Source organism: Acomys russatus, chromosome 27, assembly GCF_903995435.1.
Source record: "Acomys russatus chromosome 27, mAcoRus1.1, whole genome shotgun sequence".
NCBI classification, from domain to species: Eukaryota; Metazoa; Chordata; class Mammalia; order Rodentia; family Muridae; genus Acomys; species Acomys russatus.
The window spans coordinates 57302479-57320689 of NC_067163.1; the positions used below are offsets into that span (position 1 = coordinate 57302479).

Here is an 18211-nt window from a genome sequence, read left to right on the forward strand (position 1 = left end):
TGTGTGTGGAAGCAGGAGCTGAGGCTTAGGGAACAACCGAGGTCCCTGACCCACAGAGGGCCCCCCCCCCCCGCCACAACCACAGGAATAAACTCAGGTGGTGGCTGCTTTGATTGTTTTTTGGTTTTTTGGTTTTTTTTAAAGACAGGGTCTCATGTAGCCCAGGCTATCCTTGAAAACTGTGTAGCCAAGGATGGCTTTGGACTCTTGATGCTGCTACCTACCCCTCCCACACCCCAGGGTCTTTCTCTCTCTCTCCCTCCCTGTCTCTCCCTCCCTCCCTCCCTCCCTCTCTTTCTCTCTGTCTCCCTCTCTGTCTCTCCTCCCTCTCTTTCTCAACCAAGTTTGTAGATACTTTTCAAAAACTCTTTTTACTGATTCTTTGTGGATTTCATATCATGCGCCCCAATCCGACTCATCTCCGTCCCTTTGTATCCGCCCTCAGGCCTTGCAACCTTCCCATAAAATAAAATAAGAAAGAAAAAAAACCTTGTCATGGAAGCTGTAGTGTGTCAGTGTGTCACATGGTATACCCCTTTGTCAACACATACTTGCAGCACTCTGGGCCCTGACCAGGCTCTTCCCTCCTCTGGTCCCCTCTTCTCTGGAGACCTTGAATTGAGGCCTGGAATTCCCCACGGCTGTGTCGGGAGACTGGGAGAGGGCCACGGCCAAAGCCCATCCTCCCAGCGGGCAGCAAGCTGAGAGCTGAGCAGGGAGCCAGGAAGGCTCTATCTCTGCCTCCATCTTGAGACTGTCCAGGTCAGGTTAGAGCCAGGCTGCCGGGCAAGAGGCACCTGATCCGGGTGTGGCAGGATGTGGCTGCCTCCATCGGCTCATGACCGAAACCTGACTTTAAAGATTGTAATAGGCATTTGTTTCATTCTCTCGGTTCTCTCTCCCAGGCAGCCTGGTGGAATCTCACCAGCCCAGAGCCCTGCCCCAGATGCCATGTTCGGATGCTTGGCCAATGCCGTGGTGTGTGGTTCAGGACAGACTGGCTCCTTCTGACTCAAGGGCAAGCCCGGGGCACTGGAGGCCTCGGGTTACCCGCGGATGCTCTGAAAACATGATCCCGGGCGGTTGCGGGGCAGCTGGGAAGGTAATCTGGGACAACAAATGGCTTTTGCTTCCCAGTGAGATCAGATTTGGTGGCTGGCGCCACTGCAGCCTGGGCGGGTCCTGGCAGCCCCGGTAGGAGTAGGACTGTCCCCAGATCCCTGTGTCCAGGGTGGCTTAGTGGCACCCCTCTGAGTGTCCTTGCTGACAGACTTCAAAGCATAGCTAGGCTCCCCTGAGATTCTTGGCCAGCCCTGACCGGCTCTGCTAGTACAGCTCTGTCCTCGTCCTGTCCCGGCCCCGAGGAGAACAAGGTGGGAGGGGTGGTGGGAGGGGCGATGGGACACTTGCCTGAGAGCCTGTTCCCCCTCTCTCCTCCCACCGTATGTACTCTGCCCTAGTCCCACAGGACCCCGGTTCAGGACTGGGGTCTCTGGAGTTTGGAGAGTTAACTGGAGGGGACTCAGTCCATGCAGCTTTGGGGGTCATCAGTTCAGCAGGTTGACATTTCCCAGCATCACGATTGTACGCCTGTACCTCACAGCCATGTTCCATAAGCCGGGTGAACTCACTGGCTCCCCAAGGCAGGTTTTCCTAGAAAGGTTTGCTGTTGGTGTCCTAGCTGAGAGAGATACTCCTTCAAAAACCTGCTGGAACTCGGGGTGATCCTTCTGCCTCAGCCTCTTAAGCAGCGTACCAGAGCACCCACTTTCCATCTGTGTTTATCTGAAGCCATGAGTGCTCATGGAAAAGTGTATTTGTACCCCCAAACTTCTGGCAGGTTCGCTGAGACCTGGGACCTCCCTGAGGAGCTCGACCAAGCTTGTGCCATCGCTCTGTGAGCCTGTCCTCTGTGGGGTCCACACAGGACTGCCCCTCCAATTTGTGCTTTTTTCTTTATTATCTATCTATTGTGTACATTTATTTATTTTGTTTTTTTGAGACAGGGTTTCTCTGTGTAGCCTTGGCTGTTCTAGACTCAGTTTGTAGACAAGGCTGACCTTGAACTCACAAAGATCCACTTGCCTCTGCCTCTCGAGTGTTGGGATTTTATTTTGTTTTGTGAGACAGGGTTTTTCTGTGTAGTCTTGGGACTGTCCTGGACTCACTCTGTAGGCCAAGCTAACCTCAAACTCACAGAGATCCACCTGCCTCTGCCTCTTGGTTGCTGGGATTATAAGCGTGAGGCACCACCACCACCGTGCCTGGCCCTTTATTAATTAATTTTTAAATTGTTTTATTTTCTTATTGGGTTTTTGAGACATGGTCTTTCTACAAAGCCCTGGCTGTCCTGGGACTACGTAGACCAGGCTATCCTTGAACTCACAGATCTACCTGTTCCTATCTCATAAATGCTGGGGTTAAAGGCCTGTGCCACTACACCCAGCCTAATTTTTTTTATGTTTGAGGCAGGTTCTCAGGTAGCACAGGCTAGCCTATGGTGGTCAAGAATGGCACTGCACTCCTGATCCTCCTGCCTCCACCTTCCAAGTGTGTCTACCTTCACGCTGCCCACTCAGCTGCAGGCGTTGCCGGTTTGCTGTCGCTGGCCCTCCTCACTGCACTCAGCAGTCCTAAGCTCAAAGACGCTGTGGGTACCTCTCCAACGTCACACAAAACCCGAGGGTTTATTTCCAAAGGCGCATCAAGCCAGCATTGGTCTGGCTATAAACATTAGGAGACACCAGGTCCTGTGATGCCTGTAAGCCTGGCTCTCCCCTCACCCTCCCTCCTCAGGCTGCCCGGGGTGGGGTGGGGGGTGGGCTGCCTGGGGAGGGGCAGGCTGCCTGGGTGGGGGTGGGGGGGGCTGCTTCAGAGACGCACCTGTGAAGCTTGAAAAGGAGCAGGCGTGAGACAGATGCACCAGTGTGGTCTTTATTCAGAAAAAAACAAAAGCAGAGGGAAGGGCTGAGAGCAGATGTGGGCTGGAGGGCCAGCTCAGCCATGGGGCACTCGCTGCTGTCCCCAACACCCGCACCCAGTGCTGCACAGTGCCTGTCACTCAGCTCCAGAGGGTCTGGTGCCTTCTGCCCGCAAGGGCTCCGGAGTGTGTGTGTGTGTCTGTGTGTGTGTGAATCCAAGGCATCGTCTTGTTGGGGGACGTGTGTCACTGTGGGGCAGGCTCAAGCTCCATGCAGTGTGTGACACAGTCTCCTTCTGCTGCCTGAGGATCAGGTTGTGGGACTCTCGGCTCCCCCACACCATGTCTGCCCGCTCGCTGCATGCTTCCCGCTGTGGTAATAATGGACTAATACCTCTGAGCGGTAAGCTAGCCCTAACTACGTGTGCTTTTGCCAGGCGTGGTGGTGCACGCTTTTAATCTCAGCACTCAGGAGGCAGAGGCAGGTGGATCTCTGAGTGCGAGGCCAGCCTGGTCTACAAAGAGAGTCTAGGACAGCCAAGGCTATACAGGGAAACCCGGGGGGGGGGGTGCTGGGGGGGTGTTGTCTTTTATAAAAGAGCTGCCTTGGTCATGGTATCTCTTCACAGCAGTGGAGGCTCTAAGACACCCCAGGACCCACACGGTGGAAGGTGTGTGACCCCATCTGGTGAGATATGAACAAACTCCTACTCACCCCAGAAGGGGTCAGCCACAGAGCAAAGTACCAACATCAACTTGGTGAACCACTGAGTTTTATTGGGGTTGCTTACAGGAGCAGAAATGGCTCAAAGGCAGCCGCATCCCCACAGCCCACCCTGGCATGGGTGACAGCTCACACAGCTGAGGACCTGGAGCTCACTGCACAGCCCGCAGGCAGCGACTCTCAGCAGTCACTACTGCTTAGACATGCTTGGGGAGGGCCAGGCATAATGCACCTGGTCAGTTTTAGGGACTTCCTGAGGTGACTGAGTTGTTTCCTTCCTCCTTTAAGGACCTTCACTGTAGGATGGAGATTTACCGCAGAGATGGTCACACGACATGAGGGAATTGACTCCTGTAAACTGTCCTTGGACCTTCACACAGGACACTCAAGAGTGCCCCTTCCCAGACAAGCAAATAAAGCCGAGGCTGCGGCTGGGGTGTCAGAGTGCAAGCCTAGCATGCACAAATCCTTAGCCTTCATGCCTAGCACCACATAAACAAGGTGTCGCAGAGCATACCTGGAGGACCAGAGCTTTACCCTAGGCTATGCAGTGGCCAGCCTGGGCTACACAAGATCATGCCTCATAAACAGCATAAAGGCCGTACAGGGAAGCTGAGTTCAGTCCCCAGCACCCGTATCAGGGAACTCACAATCACCTGGGATTCCAGCTCCAGAGAATCCAGTGCTTTCTTCTGGCCTCCAAGAGCATCAGCAGACAGACAGACAGACGGACAGACAGATGGACAACACACCCACACTCACTCATATAATACAAAATAAATCTTAAAAAGAAAATAAAAGACACCACACAGTGGGTACCAAGTAGTATTTAGTGCTGGCAACATGCTCAGCCTCTAGACAGACTTCTGAGAAGAGAAGGTGTCACACTGCCCAGGCCGCCCCTGCCCCGCCATGCAGGAGACCCTGTCTCCAAGCAGGCGGGCTGAGAAGCCGGGTGTCAATCAGCAAAGTCTGTCAGTGCGGTTGCTGGAGTCCTGGTGGCACCTGAGGCTGCGACTAAGAGACGCTGGGGGGCAGGCGAGCAGCTGCTGTCTTCTCCACCACGAAGCCATAGTTATACTGGGGAGTGGATAGACAGGGACTGAAGAAAAGGACTGGGGACTTGGGGCGGGGGGGGGGGGGGGAGTGACTGAGGCACAGGGACAGACCAGAGACAGCTGTCCAACCCTGCGGAGCCCGGGTACCGGAAAAGGCCAAAGGTCTGGGGGCCTGAGGACACAGGGTAGGGACCCAGCGAGACATGCACCCCTGGACCTACCTCCTTTTCAATGTCCGCAAGTGACTTAATCGTCAGGTCCCCAAAGGCAGACAAGTTCTAGCAGACAGAGTGGGGCTGTGAGGCCTGAGTCCCACTGACCCGTGGCGTGTGCAGCGCCCGCACACTCACCACGGCCTGTCTAGGAGGTCAATGGTTAACTCCTAGGAATCCTGTGGGGCCCAGTGACTAAAACTAACTGAGGCGGGGTGGAAGTGTTTTGCCAGCTGACACACCTCTTCAAGCATGCCCCTAACTCCCCAGATGGCATCTCGTGTAGCCCAGGCTGGCCTCAAACTCACTATGAAGCAAGGATGACCGTGAACAACAGACACAGACACACAGACACACACACACACACACAGCCTAGCAGTGCCTGAGTCCTGGGTTGTCTGGCATGCACCAGCCCTAATTCTCTTGGTTTTCAGGATGGCTGCACAAACATTAGCCCGAGTGTCTCTCCCCACGCCCACGCTGTGGCCTCTATCCGTCAGGTCATACAGAAGCAGGAATGTCACAGCCCCGTGAACAGTGGTTGACTAGAGCACCCAGATCCGGGTGGGGGAGGGACGCTCACTCACCAAAGGCCCGCAGCTTTTGCCCTCGAATCTCGGGTGCAGTGTGAAGGGAACCCCATCCATGGCTGCAATAAAAGAGAACCCAGGGAGGCTATGGAGGAAGACCCCAGACACCTTGTGGCTTCCCCGCATGACCCTGCTCACCCAAGGAGCTGTGACTCCTTGTAAGTGACCAACCCTGGGATCGAGACTGCTGGCTGGTAATGGTTCCTCACAGAAGAGGGACCCTGCCCCCCCGCCACCCCCTGTCACCCTACCCCCACTACCACCACTGACGTCCAACCCAGGTATGTAATCTTTCCTTAATCTCACATGATGCGCTGAAGTCCACAGCGTGTGGACAGTTAGCTGAAGGGGACCCATCTATGCAGCTGTGTGGGGTCACCAGCCCTTTCTGGCGTTGAAGCTGCTTTTGGGTTCCACACACTCCTGGAACTCACCCCACGAATGGCATGCCCAAACTCTAGCTCCCTGAGCTGACCTCTGGCAGCAAGGGACTCAGGACTGCTGTTGGTGCCCTATCTAAGGCCTCCAAGGCAATGCACACACCTGGGGCACAGACACACAAGTAGGCAAAAACACTCACACACATAAAATAAAAATAGATCTTGAAAATTAAAATCCTGGGCTGGAGAGATGGCTCAGAGGCTAAGAGCACTGACTGCTCTCCCAGAGGTCCTGAGTTCAATTCCCAGCAACCACATGGTGGCTCACAGCCACCTATAACGAGATCTGGTGCCCTCTTCTGGAGTGCAGGCAGACATGCAGGCAGAGCACTGTATACATAATAAATCAATAAAATTTTGAAAAATAAAAATAAATAAATAAAAATCCTGTGGAGAATCCTGCCTCCTACCCCAGGCCTCAGTTTCTCGGCTCTGTGCCTACCTGAGATGCCGTAGAGACTGGATGCCTCATAGATGGAGTCATTCCTCCGCAGAGTGGACGCCCGAGAGCCCAGCCTGGACAGCGTCCGCTCAGGGTGGCTGGCTTTGCTGGTGAGCAGGGGACAGTGACCTGAGTCAGGCTGAAGTCTCCCTGGCCCATCTGCCCACTGGAGTGTCTGAGCCTCACCTGGGCTGCCTGGGTGGGTCTAGTGACAGGCCTCGCATGTCCTGGGTGAGAGTGCGGGGCTTGGGCACCGGCCTGGGGGCCTTGGATTTCTTGCACCAGATGGCGAAACCACCCATGTCCCTAGAGAGAGGGAGGACAGGAGGAAACCAGTGTCTGGTAGCCAGGGCTGGAAGAGCGGGCCTGTGTCACCCTGTGGCCGCCATTTAGGGGGTATTTTCCTTTCAGCAACCTCACCCTTGTGCCCGTGAGATCCCCACACCCCACATGCAGAGAAGAGGGCAAAGCAGCAGGCAGGGCAGGAGCCCGAGGGCGGCGGACGCCCCTCCCTACCCCACTCGCAGGTATCCCGGCACTGTCTTGGTCTTCCCACTCAACTTCACATCACACACGACCATGTCAGCTGCCCCCAGGGCCATCAGCCTCACACACATGCGTTTCTTCTTGGACACAGAGGCCTCTGGGAGTGGGGGGGCGGCAGGGAAGTGAGAGAGGGGAGTTGGGTTGGGATGAAAACACCCAGAGATGCTTGCCACTACTGTTAGGGACCACACCGGGCAGCTGGTTAAATAATAAATGCTATAATCATAGGAGATTGACTGACTCATTTGGGATCATTGAAACGGGCTGGAATTGCTAAATATTCGACAGGAGGCTGTGGAATCAATAGTAAAGCACCTGTTTTGGCACCCAACGTCCTTTTCCCTGGTCCTATAACCTAGGGGCTCACAAAACCGCTCTTTAAAAAAAAAGAAAAAAAAAAAAATCCAGTCGGGCATGGTGGTGCACACCTTTAATCCCAGCACTCAGGAGGCAGAGGCAGGTTGATCGCTGTGAGTTCGAGGCCAGCCTTGTCTACAAAAGTGAGTCCAGGACAGCCAGGACTGTTATGCAGAGAAACCCTGTCCCGGAAAAAAAAAAAAAAATCTAACCCAAGGCTATTGTGTATGCTCTGTGGGGTCAGAAGGGCTATTTTATATTATATGCACTTATTTCTGTTTGCGAGCTAAGTCTCATGTAGCCCAGGCTAGCCCCAAAATCTCTATGTAGCCATGGATGACCCTGAAATGTCCGCTCTTGCCTTAGCCTTCAGAGGGCTGGATGGCCTCCTCTAGTTTATGGCACTGGGGATGGAGCCAGGCCTTGTGCACACTAGGTGAGAAGCTCGCTAATTTAGGCAGGGCCCCAGCCCTGGCTTTTGCAACAGGACCTCACTCTGCAGTCTAGGCTGCCCTGGAATTCGCCACATAGCCCGAAGGGGCTTTGAACTGGAAGCAAGCCTCCTGCCTCGGCCCTTCAAGTGCTGGGATGAGGAGCAGCAGGCCCCACACCTAGCAGGTTAGGTTATAAGGGGCTGGTCACCATGGCTCATGCCTGGGACCCCTCAAGGAGAGAGGACTAAAGTTCCAGGCCAGCTGGGGCTACACACTGAGACCCCGTCCCCCCTGACACCTGTTAAACACATAAGTCACAAGAACAGCTGCAAGCGGGGGACAGGAGAATTTGTGGACGCCTCCCCCTGTCTGCACACTGACCTGACCCTGCACAGCAGCTGGCCAGCGGTCACTAAAGACACCACCGTGAGAACCAAGCACCATCGGGGAGGTGGGCAGCTGGCTCAGGCAGGGGAGGGGGGGAGAGGGGAAGCTGAGCTACGCAGAGAGCAGGGAAAGCCAGCTCCAGGCGGACTTGCCGTGCAAGAGCCTGGAAAGGAAAAGAGAACAGAAGAGGACTCGCTCCGCCACAGAAGCAGAGGGCAAGCAGAGTGACCCCGTGTCAGTTAGCAAGGCCGGCCATTTGGGGCTGTTGTTTGTTGAGGAACAGGGTTTCATGTAGCTCAGATCGATGGCAGGTGTGCCCCGCCACGTTCAAATTCTTAGGAAAAGCTGAAGCAAGAGCTCACTCCGTAGCCCAGGTTAGACACTCGCTCACAGCCATCCTCCTGCCTCAGCCTGGTGTGTGTCAATTGCTTAGTTTTGGGGAAGTGGGTTGTGACAAGGCCTCAGTGTAGCCCAGGCTGGCCTTGAACTCCCCATCATCCTCCTGCCTCAGCTTCCCAAGTTCTGCATTCACAGGTGGCGCCTCCCTGCCCAGCTAGCCGGTCCTGTGCCTGTAGCTCTCCCATGGCCCCACGGATCTTACTGGTATCCAGAGGGTCGTTGACTGTGGAGAAGCCTGGGGGCAGGGGGCCCTTGTCCATCACGATCTGCATGTCCACTACCACATTGTCCTGAGGGTTCTGGGAGGAGGAGGGCAGGGGCGGTCAACAGGGAGGCGGTGGGCACGGATAGTGGGTGTCAGCGGGAAGGGTCAGGGGTGGCAGGGGGAGGGGGCGGGGTGGGGCAGGCTCCGCGGTGCTCACCTCCAGGCTGCTCAGGGAGCTCAGGCACAGGTAGTAGCCGGCCTTCTGCGCGAAACCGCGGCCAAAGTTGGCGGTCGCGCCCTCCACGGTGCAGGTGATCTGCGGGTCGCACGGGTCAGCGGGCTTTTTCCCGCCCCGGCCCGCCCCCGCCGCCTTTCCCCACCCCCACTCACCGCGGTGAAACCTGGCGGCGGCGGCGCCGAGGCCGACGACCAGACCAGGCCGACCAGCGGCGCCGCGTCTGCCCCGGGATCCATCCTTCCTGGGAACTCAGAAGGCAGCTAACGCCCTCCGAGAGCCCGGAAGCGTGGACTACAACTCCCAGAGCACCTTTGAAAGCGTGACGCGAAGCAGCTAGTGCGCACGCGCAGACACTGCTGCCCAGTCCGGTGGAGCCACGCCCACTAGGCGTGCCCTTGAGACTCGTTTGCGGAAGGATTAGAACTTCCGTTCCTAAACACCACCCTGTCCGCTAGGGGGCGGCTCAGCTCCCGGAACGGAAAGAACTGCACTCCCCAGAATGCCATGCGGCATCACCCTCAGACCCCTTCTAAAGCCTCCGCAAGGAAGCTGGTCTAGAGAGGCAAAGTAGCGCCCACATGTTATTCCAACGACTGCAAGAGGCGGATGCCGGATGGTGAAGTGACCCGTGCGAGAGAGTTACCTACAAGCCAATTAAAACTACAAAAGTCCTCCGCCTGATAGACTAAAGTAATTCCATTTTGCTTTCTGGATTTGGGTGACCTACTGAACTCTGGATCTAGAAAAACCCACAAAGATACACTTGGCACAAAGATACAGAATAATCAATCAGATGGAAAACAGGAAAGTACTAAAAGCCCAGACGTTCCCACAGATCTCCCAAAACAATAATTAATTTAGGAGTTAATTATTCGTGGTTTGATACTGGACACGGATACCAATTAGTTCAAAGGACAACCAATAGAGCACTGGCCGAGCTAGAAGCCCACTTACCTGCTTTCGTGCTTACTACAGTCTATAAAAGTTCTTGCTCACTACTACTCGGGGCTCACACATGATCCACTGCGTTGGTGATAGTTGAAAATTAAGCTTAGGCTGAAAATTAAAAGACCCTTGTACAGCGTTTGGATCCATATCGGCTCCTAGCATTTGTTGGAGTTTCATTAAAACCCGGCACAACACCCCCATCCTAACCCCTCCCCCGCCTTTGGTTTTTCTAGACAGGGTTTCTCTGTGTAGCCCTGGCTGTCCTGGACTCGCTTTGTAGACCAGGCTGGCCTCGAACTCAAGAGATCCACCTTGCTCTGCCTCCTAAATGTTGAGATTACAGGCATGAGCCACTACACAGGGCAACAGTCTTTTTTTTCTTTTTTTTAAGATTTATTTATTTATGGTTATGTATACAGTGCTCTGCCTGCATGTACATCTGCAGGGCAGAAGAGAGCATCAGATCACATTATAAACGGTTGTGAGCCACCATGTGGTTGCTGGGAATTGAACTCAGGACCTCTGGAAGAGCAGTCAGTGCTCTTAACCTCTGAGCCATCTCTCCAGTCTTCAAGTCCTTTAATAATGGCCAGACCAAGTGTAGCTGAAGCTCAGGGAGACAGCATTCTTTATTTTTATTTATTTTAATATATTTTATTAATTTATTCATATTATATTTCAGTTGTTATCCCATCCCTTGTGTCCTCCCATTCCTCCCTCCCTCCCATTTTCCCCTTACTCCTCTCCCCTATGACTGTGACTGAGGGGGACCTCCTCTCCCCGTATATGCTCATAGGGTATCAAGTCTCTTGTTGGTTCCTCTGAGTGCCATCAGGCCTCCCCATCAAGGGGACGTGGTCAAATATGGGGCACTAGAGTTCGTGTGAAAGTCAGTCCCCACTCTGCACTCACCTGTGGAGAATGTCCTGTCCATTGGCTAGATCTGTGTAGCTGTGAGACAGTGTTTTTTAAAACACAAAATATTTCCTGAGCTCAGTCTACAAAGAGAGCCCAGGACAGCCAAGGCTAACACACACACACACACACACAAAACACTTAAGAACCACAGTTGCATCAGTGTCGGGGGCTTGAAGTAACCATGTATCATCTGTCTTGCCGAGATGGGCAGTATTTTCCGAACACCAGATAGTTATTTTTGATTTACACTTCCTCTACTTACTTCAGTTTTACATTTTAGTTTGCACACTGTGGCTCATACATCTGGACAAGGTCAGGGTCAAGGACAGCCCCCAAAGTGTCGACGACAGGGTAAGTGTGGCTGCTAGCAGGTGGGAGGCTGAGAGCATCTAGGCTGCGCACAGAACAGTCAGAGCAGGTGGTGATTCCACAGTCACTACAACAGCCACGAGTTCAAGGTCCACCTGGGCTGTATGAGTCCACACTTTAAATTAAAACAAACAGATGAGCAAAAACAAAACAAAACAAAAAAAACTTTAAAATATTGGCCAAAAAAAAAAAAAAAATCAAAAAAGAAAAAATAGAGGCGAAAGGAGAAATTTGAAATACTTTCAGTTCTAGGACTTTTGACAAACGAAACCATTGTGGCTGTGCAGCTGTTGACTTAAATAGACCTGAAGGCAAAGCAGGGGGCTGGGGCTTGGTCTGGTGCATTGTGATGCTAATTAATAAAAAAGCCATTGCACCTGGGCAGGGCAAATGAGATGGGCGTGGCTAAGGCTCCTGGCCTGAGGGAGACAGGGAGAATCTTGGGAAGAAGACAGACCAGAAGAAAAGAGAGAAAAAAGGAGGTCGCCGCGGGTTAGGTGGAGGAGAAGCACGTGGCCAGCGTGGATGGAGGATTTGGCCCAGAGGAAGGACATTAGCAAGTAGATGGGATTACAGATGGGAATTAGCTTGATAGACATTATTAGAACCAGATGGCATGGGATTGGGGATCCCATACCTGCCCTACTATGGGAAGTAATTTAGGGGATTCATATCTGCCCTGCCTCAGGTTAACTAAGGCTATTTTAAAATATAACAGGTGTCTGTGTCTTGATTGATTGTTAGTGGGTTATATTGCTGTAATAATAATAATTACAGGCCTGATAATAAACATTATTAGGTTATACTACTGGTAAATAAACAAAGATGGTAGGAATTTTTGGTGCTGTTCACTTGGTTATTTTTTGTTTGTTTGTTTTGTTTTTGAGGCAGGGTCTGCCTAGGTAGCCCCGAATGTCCTGGAACTCACTATGTAGACCAGGCTGGCCTGCAACTACAGAGATCCACCTGCCTCTGTAAGTTTTATCAATCTTACGGAGCAAGGCACCACCTTCTCTGCGGGCCTTTGGGTGGAGTGCAGAGCCTCACACATCCCAGGCAGACACTCTGCCTCCAGGCTCTGCTCCTGCTGGGGTACATATTTCCGTTCATGTATTTGTTACCTTTAAACATTATGCACCCCAATCCCATACACCTCCCTGGCTTTTCATATCTGTGCCCTTCCACTTTTGCAGGATATTCGATCTCATTGTGAACCCCGAGATTGTAAACTGTAAAAACCTGCTTCCTGTTTGGTGTGGCTGAGCCCTAACACACACCTTTAATCCAAGAGCTTTCTGTTTATTGGAAACAGGTGACTATGGCATGGCTTAGCCCTAGCACGCACCTTTAATCCAGATGCTTTCTGTGCACAGGATTTAATAAATTTAACCCTAGGTCAAGAGGCGGTGGGGCAAGAAGCCAGCTGACATTGACTAAAGAGGAGGAATGACTTGGAGGTGAAGGTTATTTAAGACAGTGTGGAGAAGAAGGGTTTTTGAGCTTTGAGCTAGCAAGCTTGTTGGCTTTTAACTCTTGGCCTTTCCTTCTGGGTGGTCAGCTAAGCTAGCAAGCTTTGGGTTTGGGGCTTTGGGCTTTTGGGGCTTTTTCTCTGGTCGTGAGCTGGGTGCTTTCTCTGCCTCTCTGGGCTAGCAGGTTTTCACCCCAGCATCTGGCTCCTGAGTCTATTAGTAATATGGGACATTTTAGATTTTCATTTTTTACAACAACACTCCACCTCTCCACTAAAAGAAATAAAAGGCACAAACAAACAAACAAACAAAAAATAAATATCTTCTGTGGAAGCTGTAATGTGTCACAATGTGTCCCACTGTATACACCTTTGTACAAGCTTCTTTTTCTTGCTTATGTTCATTGCAGTGAGTTGCTGGTCTGGTGTGAGGCCTCTGGCTTCCCCTGCACCGTCAGCACTGGATGCTCATGGGGACTCCTCTCAGTTACCCTACAGCTTTGGGTCTGCAGGATCTGCCCCTTCATGCACCCCAGTAGTTTATAATGGGGGTAAATTGTTACAGTCACTTTTATTTACCTAAATTAATTGCCGTATCAGAGGTTTACAGCCTCCACCTGCTAACGTAGCCCTAGTCCTGGAAGCTTCTAGCATCTGTACAACTGTATCTAGGCCTAGAATGTTTTCGGCTATTGGAAGACGCTGCTGTTTAAGGCCACTGTCCACCATGTCCGGACAGCTCTCCAGCGCTCAGTGCAGAATGGACTCCCTTTCCCAGCAGGGGCTTTTTTCTCTCTGCCTCAACTGATCCAGACAGTGTCACTAAGCCTGACCCTCACACGAGAGGGCAGTCACGGTAGTCCTCGGCCAAATGCAGGCTCAACTTCCTTTTTCCAGATAAGAACCTGCTGGACCCGCTCAAACTAAGGCACCAGCCAAGGACAATACAGGCGGTAAACTTTAAACCCGTACCCAGATCTAGCCAATGGTCAGAACATTCTCCACAGTTGAGTGGAGAGTGGGATATGACTTTCTCATGTACTCTGGTGCCTCACATTTGACCATGTCCCCTGGAGGGGGAGACCTGGTGGCACTCAGAGGAAGGACAACCGGTTACCAAGAAGAGACTTGATACCCTATGAGCATATACAGGGGGAGGTAATCCCCCTCAGGGACAGTCATAGGGGAGGGGAATAATGGGAAAATGGGAGGGAGGGAAGATTGGGAGGATACAAGGGATGGGATAAACATTGAGATGTAACAAGAATAAATTAATAAAAAATTAAAAAAAAAAAAAAAAAAAAAAAAAAAAAAAGAACCTGCTGGATAAATATCTGTGATTCTGGAATGTAAAACGTTCCTGGCATCTGAAGCCCCGGCCAGCAGTGTTCACCTCCCCAGGGAACCCCTCCCCCCCCCCCCCCCCCCCAGAACTGTATATACATCCCTTGTTCACCCCAGCCAGCAGTGTGCACCTCCCCAGGGAACCCCTCCCCCACACCCCTCCCCCACACCCCTTTCCCCACACCCCCTCCCCCACACCCCCTCCCCCACACCCCAGAATTGTATATACATACATCCCTTGTTCACCCCAGCCAGCAGTGTACACCTCCCCAGGGAACCCCTCCCCCACACCCCTCCCCCACACCCCTTCCCCCACACCCCCTCCCCCACACCCCAGAATTGTATATACATACATCCCTTGTTCACCCCAGCCAGCAGTGTACACCTCCCCAGGGAACCCCTCCCCCACACCCCTCCCCCACACCTCCTTCCCCACACCCCAGAATTGTATATACATACATCCCTTGTTCACCCCAGCCAGCAGTGTACACCTCCCCAGGGAACCCCTCCCTCACACCCCTCCCCCACACCCCTCCCCCACACCCCTTCCCCCACACCCCCTCCCCCACACCCCAGAATTGTATATACATACATCCCTTGTTCACCCAGCCAGCAGTGTACACCTCCCCAGGGAACCCCTCCCCCACACCCCTCCCTCACACCCCTCCCCCACACCCCTCCCCCACACCCCCCCCCCACACCCCTCCCCCACACCCTTCCCCCACACCTCAGAATTGTATATACATACATCCCTTGTTCACCCCAGCCAACAGTGTACACCTCCCCAGGGAACCCCTCCCCCAGACCCGCACCCCCAAGAACTGTATATACTTTCCTTGTTCACCCCTATGACGTTGAGCCTTCTCACCGGAGCTGGCCCTGCAGTTACTCTGTCCTACTAATGTAGTACAAGACTTGCCACACAAACCACTCACGCACAAAGCTCAATGAGATATTGATGATATTGACGGTTTATTTAAACACTTTCCAAGCTGATCGATCAGGGCCACAGCAAGGAGCCTAACTGTGACAATAACCCTTTTTTTTGTTTTTGTTTTCTTGGGGTTTTTGTTTTGTTTTGTTTTGTTTTCTGGGACGGGGTTTCTCTGTGTAGCCTTGGCTGTCCTGGACTCGCTTTGTCAACCAGGCTGGCCTCGAACTCACAGCGATCTGCCTGCCTCTGCCTCCTGAGTGCCGGGGTAACAGCGTTTGCCACCACCGCGACAATTACCTTTTCCTTTTTAATTTTTTTGTTTGTTTGTTTTTGTTTATTTTTGAGACAGAGTTTCTCTGTGTAGCCTGGGCTGTCCTGGACTCGCTTTGTAGACCAGGCTGGCCTCGAACTCACAGCGATCCACCTCCCGAGTGCTGGGATTAAAGGTGTGCGCCACCACGCCCGGCCTGACAATTACCTTTACTTTCTTTCTTTTTTTTTTTTTTTTTTTTTTTTTTTTTTTTTTTTTAGTTTTTCGAGACAGGGTTTCTCTGTGTAGCCTTGGCTGTCCTGGCCCCGCTTTGTAGACCAGGCTGGCCTCGAACTCACAGCGATCCACCTGCCTCTGCCTCCTGAGTGCTGGGATTAAAGGCGTGAGCCACCACGCCCGGCGACAATTACCTTTCCTTAGGGCAGTCTTTTATAGGAAAACTAGGAGTAGAAGACAGGGTGAGGAGCGGTAACACATTTTGGACAGCTAACCAGATAAAGCATCATCAGCTAACCTTTAAGCTGATTGGTGCCAAGAGAGGTGAGTGAGGTGGTGGTTAGGGTCTTTCAGAGTCTATCCAAAGTGTAGCCAGGTGTGTAGATAACAAAAGTGCAGCCAGAGAGTAGCAGAGTGTGTACGTAACAAAGTGTGAATTATGACACCACTGAATCGTCTAGTGTAGGTTAACTTGACCCTTTGGCAGGGGATGTCAGTGTCAGCCATGAATAATGGCTTCTGGGAAGAGATTGATTAAATAAACAGAATGGGCTAATTGGCGATGAAGCTGTAATATAAATGCGGGTTTAATAGAAGCAGCACGGGAGGGGGAAAAGAAAGGGGAATGCATGCTGGGGGTGGGGGGGGGGGAAGGGAAGGAGAGAGAGCAAGAGAGAGCGCGAGAGAGACCAAAATGTCTGGTTTATATAGTGAATTTCCAGGTAGGGGAAGCCCCGCCCCCAGGTAAGGGAAGCCCCGCCCCCAGCTAGGGGAAGCCCCGCCCCGAGCCTGCAGCAGGACCTAACAGGAAGCCGAGATAAAAAGTTGAAAATTTTTAAACTTAATTTCACCTTATAAACAAAATGGAAGATGAATACATAAATGGCTGCAGCTATGTCAAAGGCCAGACCTCAACAATAGTCTATCGATCGCCTATGTCCTCTGTCCCCTTACTGACCATTATTGGCCAACGGTGGAGGAGGGGACACATCCAACCTCTGAGACTTACTGCTGACTAAGCTCACCTTTTCTAGTTCTCTCAGAACTCAGGCTGGCTGGTTCAACTCCGCTGTTCTGCCTCCAAAATCCTCTCCAAGGCCTGGAGAGATGGCTCAGAGGTTAAAAGCACTGTCAGTTCTCACAAAGGTCCTGAGTTCAATCCCCAGCAGCCACATGATGGCTCACAATCATCTACAATGAGATCTGGTGCCCTCTTCTGACCTGCACGCACTCATGCTGGAAGAATACTGTATAAATAATAAATAAATAAAAATCACCTCCAAGCTGACTAATTCAATCTGGCTTCTCCCAGTTTCTCATCGAATTGCTCTGCTTGCCCTCAAACTAATTCTAGCAACCTGCTCTAATCTTCTGGCTCCTTTGCATTCTCTGGCTCACAGTTTCTTCACCTGTGTCTAGGCTGTTTCTCTTCCACCTGTCTCTGTAAAACTCTCCAGGTGAAAACTGCCTCTAGGGCTAGAGAGATGGCTCAGAGGTTAGGAGCACTGGCTGCTCTTCCAGAGGTCCTGAGTTCAAGTCCCAGAAACCAAATGGGACACAACCATCTACAATATGATCTAATGCCCTCTTCTGGTGTGCAGGCAGAACACTGCATAAATAAATAAGTAAATAAATCTTGTTTTGTTTTGTTTTTTATGTTCACAGACCAAAGTAACTCCATTTTGCTTAAGACTCTCATTTCTGTATTTGGGTGACCCTACTCCTGAACTCCGGATCTAGAAAAACCCATAGAAGGTACACAGAAATATAGAATAACCAATCAGTTGGAAAACAGGAAAGTAATAAAAGTCCAGACATTCCCCCAGATCTCCCAAAAAGTTATTCCTTAGAAGTTAATCATCTGTGGTTTCGAACCAGACTCATATTGGGCTAGTACCAATCAGCTTAAAAGGCAATATTCCCCCACTAATGTCATCCAATCATATACTGCAAAACCTATTTCTTTGTCTAAAACCTATAAAAACCACACACTTTCTAAGTTTGGGGCTCCCGTTCCCAATCCGCTGTGTTGGTGAGGGAGGGAGTCCCTGCCCAGGCTTGAATAAATAGCCCTCATGCATCTGCATTGGAAGTAGCCCCTAAGTGGTCTTTGGGGATCTTGAGATCTGGGCATAACATGCCTCTAAAGCCAGGCATGGTGGCACATGCCTGTGATCCCCAGCACCAGGGAGGCAGAGGCAGGAGGATCTCTGTGAATTCGAGGCCAACCTGGTCTACAAAGTGAGTCCAGAACAGCCGAGGCTACACAGAGAAACCCTGTCTGCCTGCCTGCATCCCTGCAGGCCAGAAGAGAGCATCAGATCTCATTATAGATGGTAGTGAGCCACCATGTGGTTGCTGGGAATTGAACTCAGGACCTCTGGAAGAGCAGTCAGTGCTCTTAACCACTGAGCCATCTCTCCAGCCCTGAGAAACTCTGTCTTAAAAAAACAAAAAACTTCCTATGAATTCCATGAACTCAACTCCACTGCTCTGCCCACCAACACAGTAACTGAACCAAACTGCCTGAACAGAACTCTGAGATTTGCTTCTGTCTCTTGAGTGCTGGCAGTAAAGGCCTGGACCTAAGTTTTTCTTTACCTGAAACTTGCTCTACATCAACTGGCCTTGAGGGCAAAAATCTGCTTGCCTCTGCCCCCTGGGATTAAAGGCGTGTCTGTATTCCAGCCGGATCCCACAGACCTAGAATTCCTTGTCTTTGGATGAGATTTCTTGGCAGAGCAGCTGTGCTCTGAATTTCAATTCCTCTATAACAGGAGATATTGAGGCT

The 18211-nt window shown here is 51.8% G+C and overlaps 1 protein-coding gene across 1 annotated transcript; it reads right to left on the reverse strand.

Moving 5' to 3' along the window:
• Positions 1-3664: 3664 nt before the first annotated feature.
• On the reverse strand, positions 3665-9239 carry Mvb12a (multivesicular body subunit 12A). The gene is made up of 9 exons (XM_051169839.1): positions 9105-9239; positions 8932-9030; positions 8712-8808; positions 6903-7029; positions 6573-6692; positions 6387-6493; positions 5502-5563; positions 4924-4980; positions 3665-4724 (listed from the first exon to the last, which is right to left on the reverse strand). The coding sequence occupies exons 1-9, from the start codon at positions 9186-9188 to the stop codon at positions 4662-4664; spliced, it is 816 nt and encodes a 271-aa protein (XP_051025796.1). The 5' UTR covers positions 9189-9239; the 3' UTR covers positions 3665-4661.
• Between the last annotated feature and the right edge of the window lie 8972 nt (positions 9240-18211).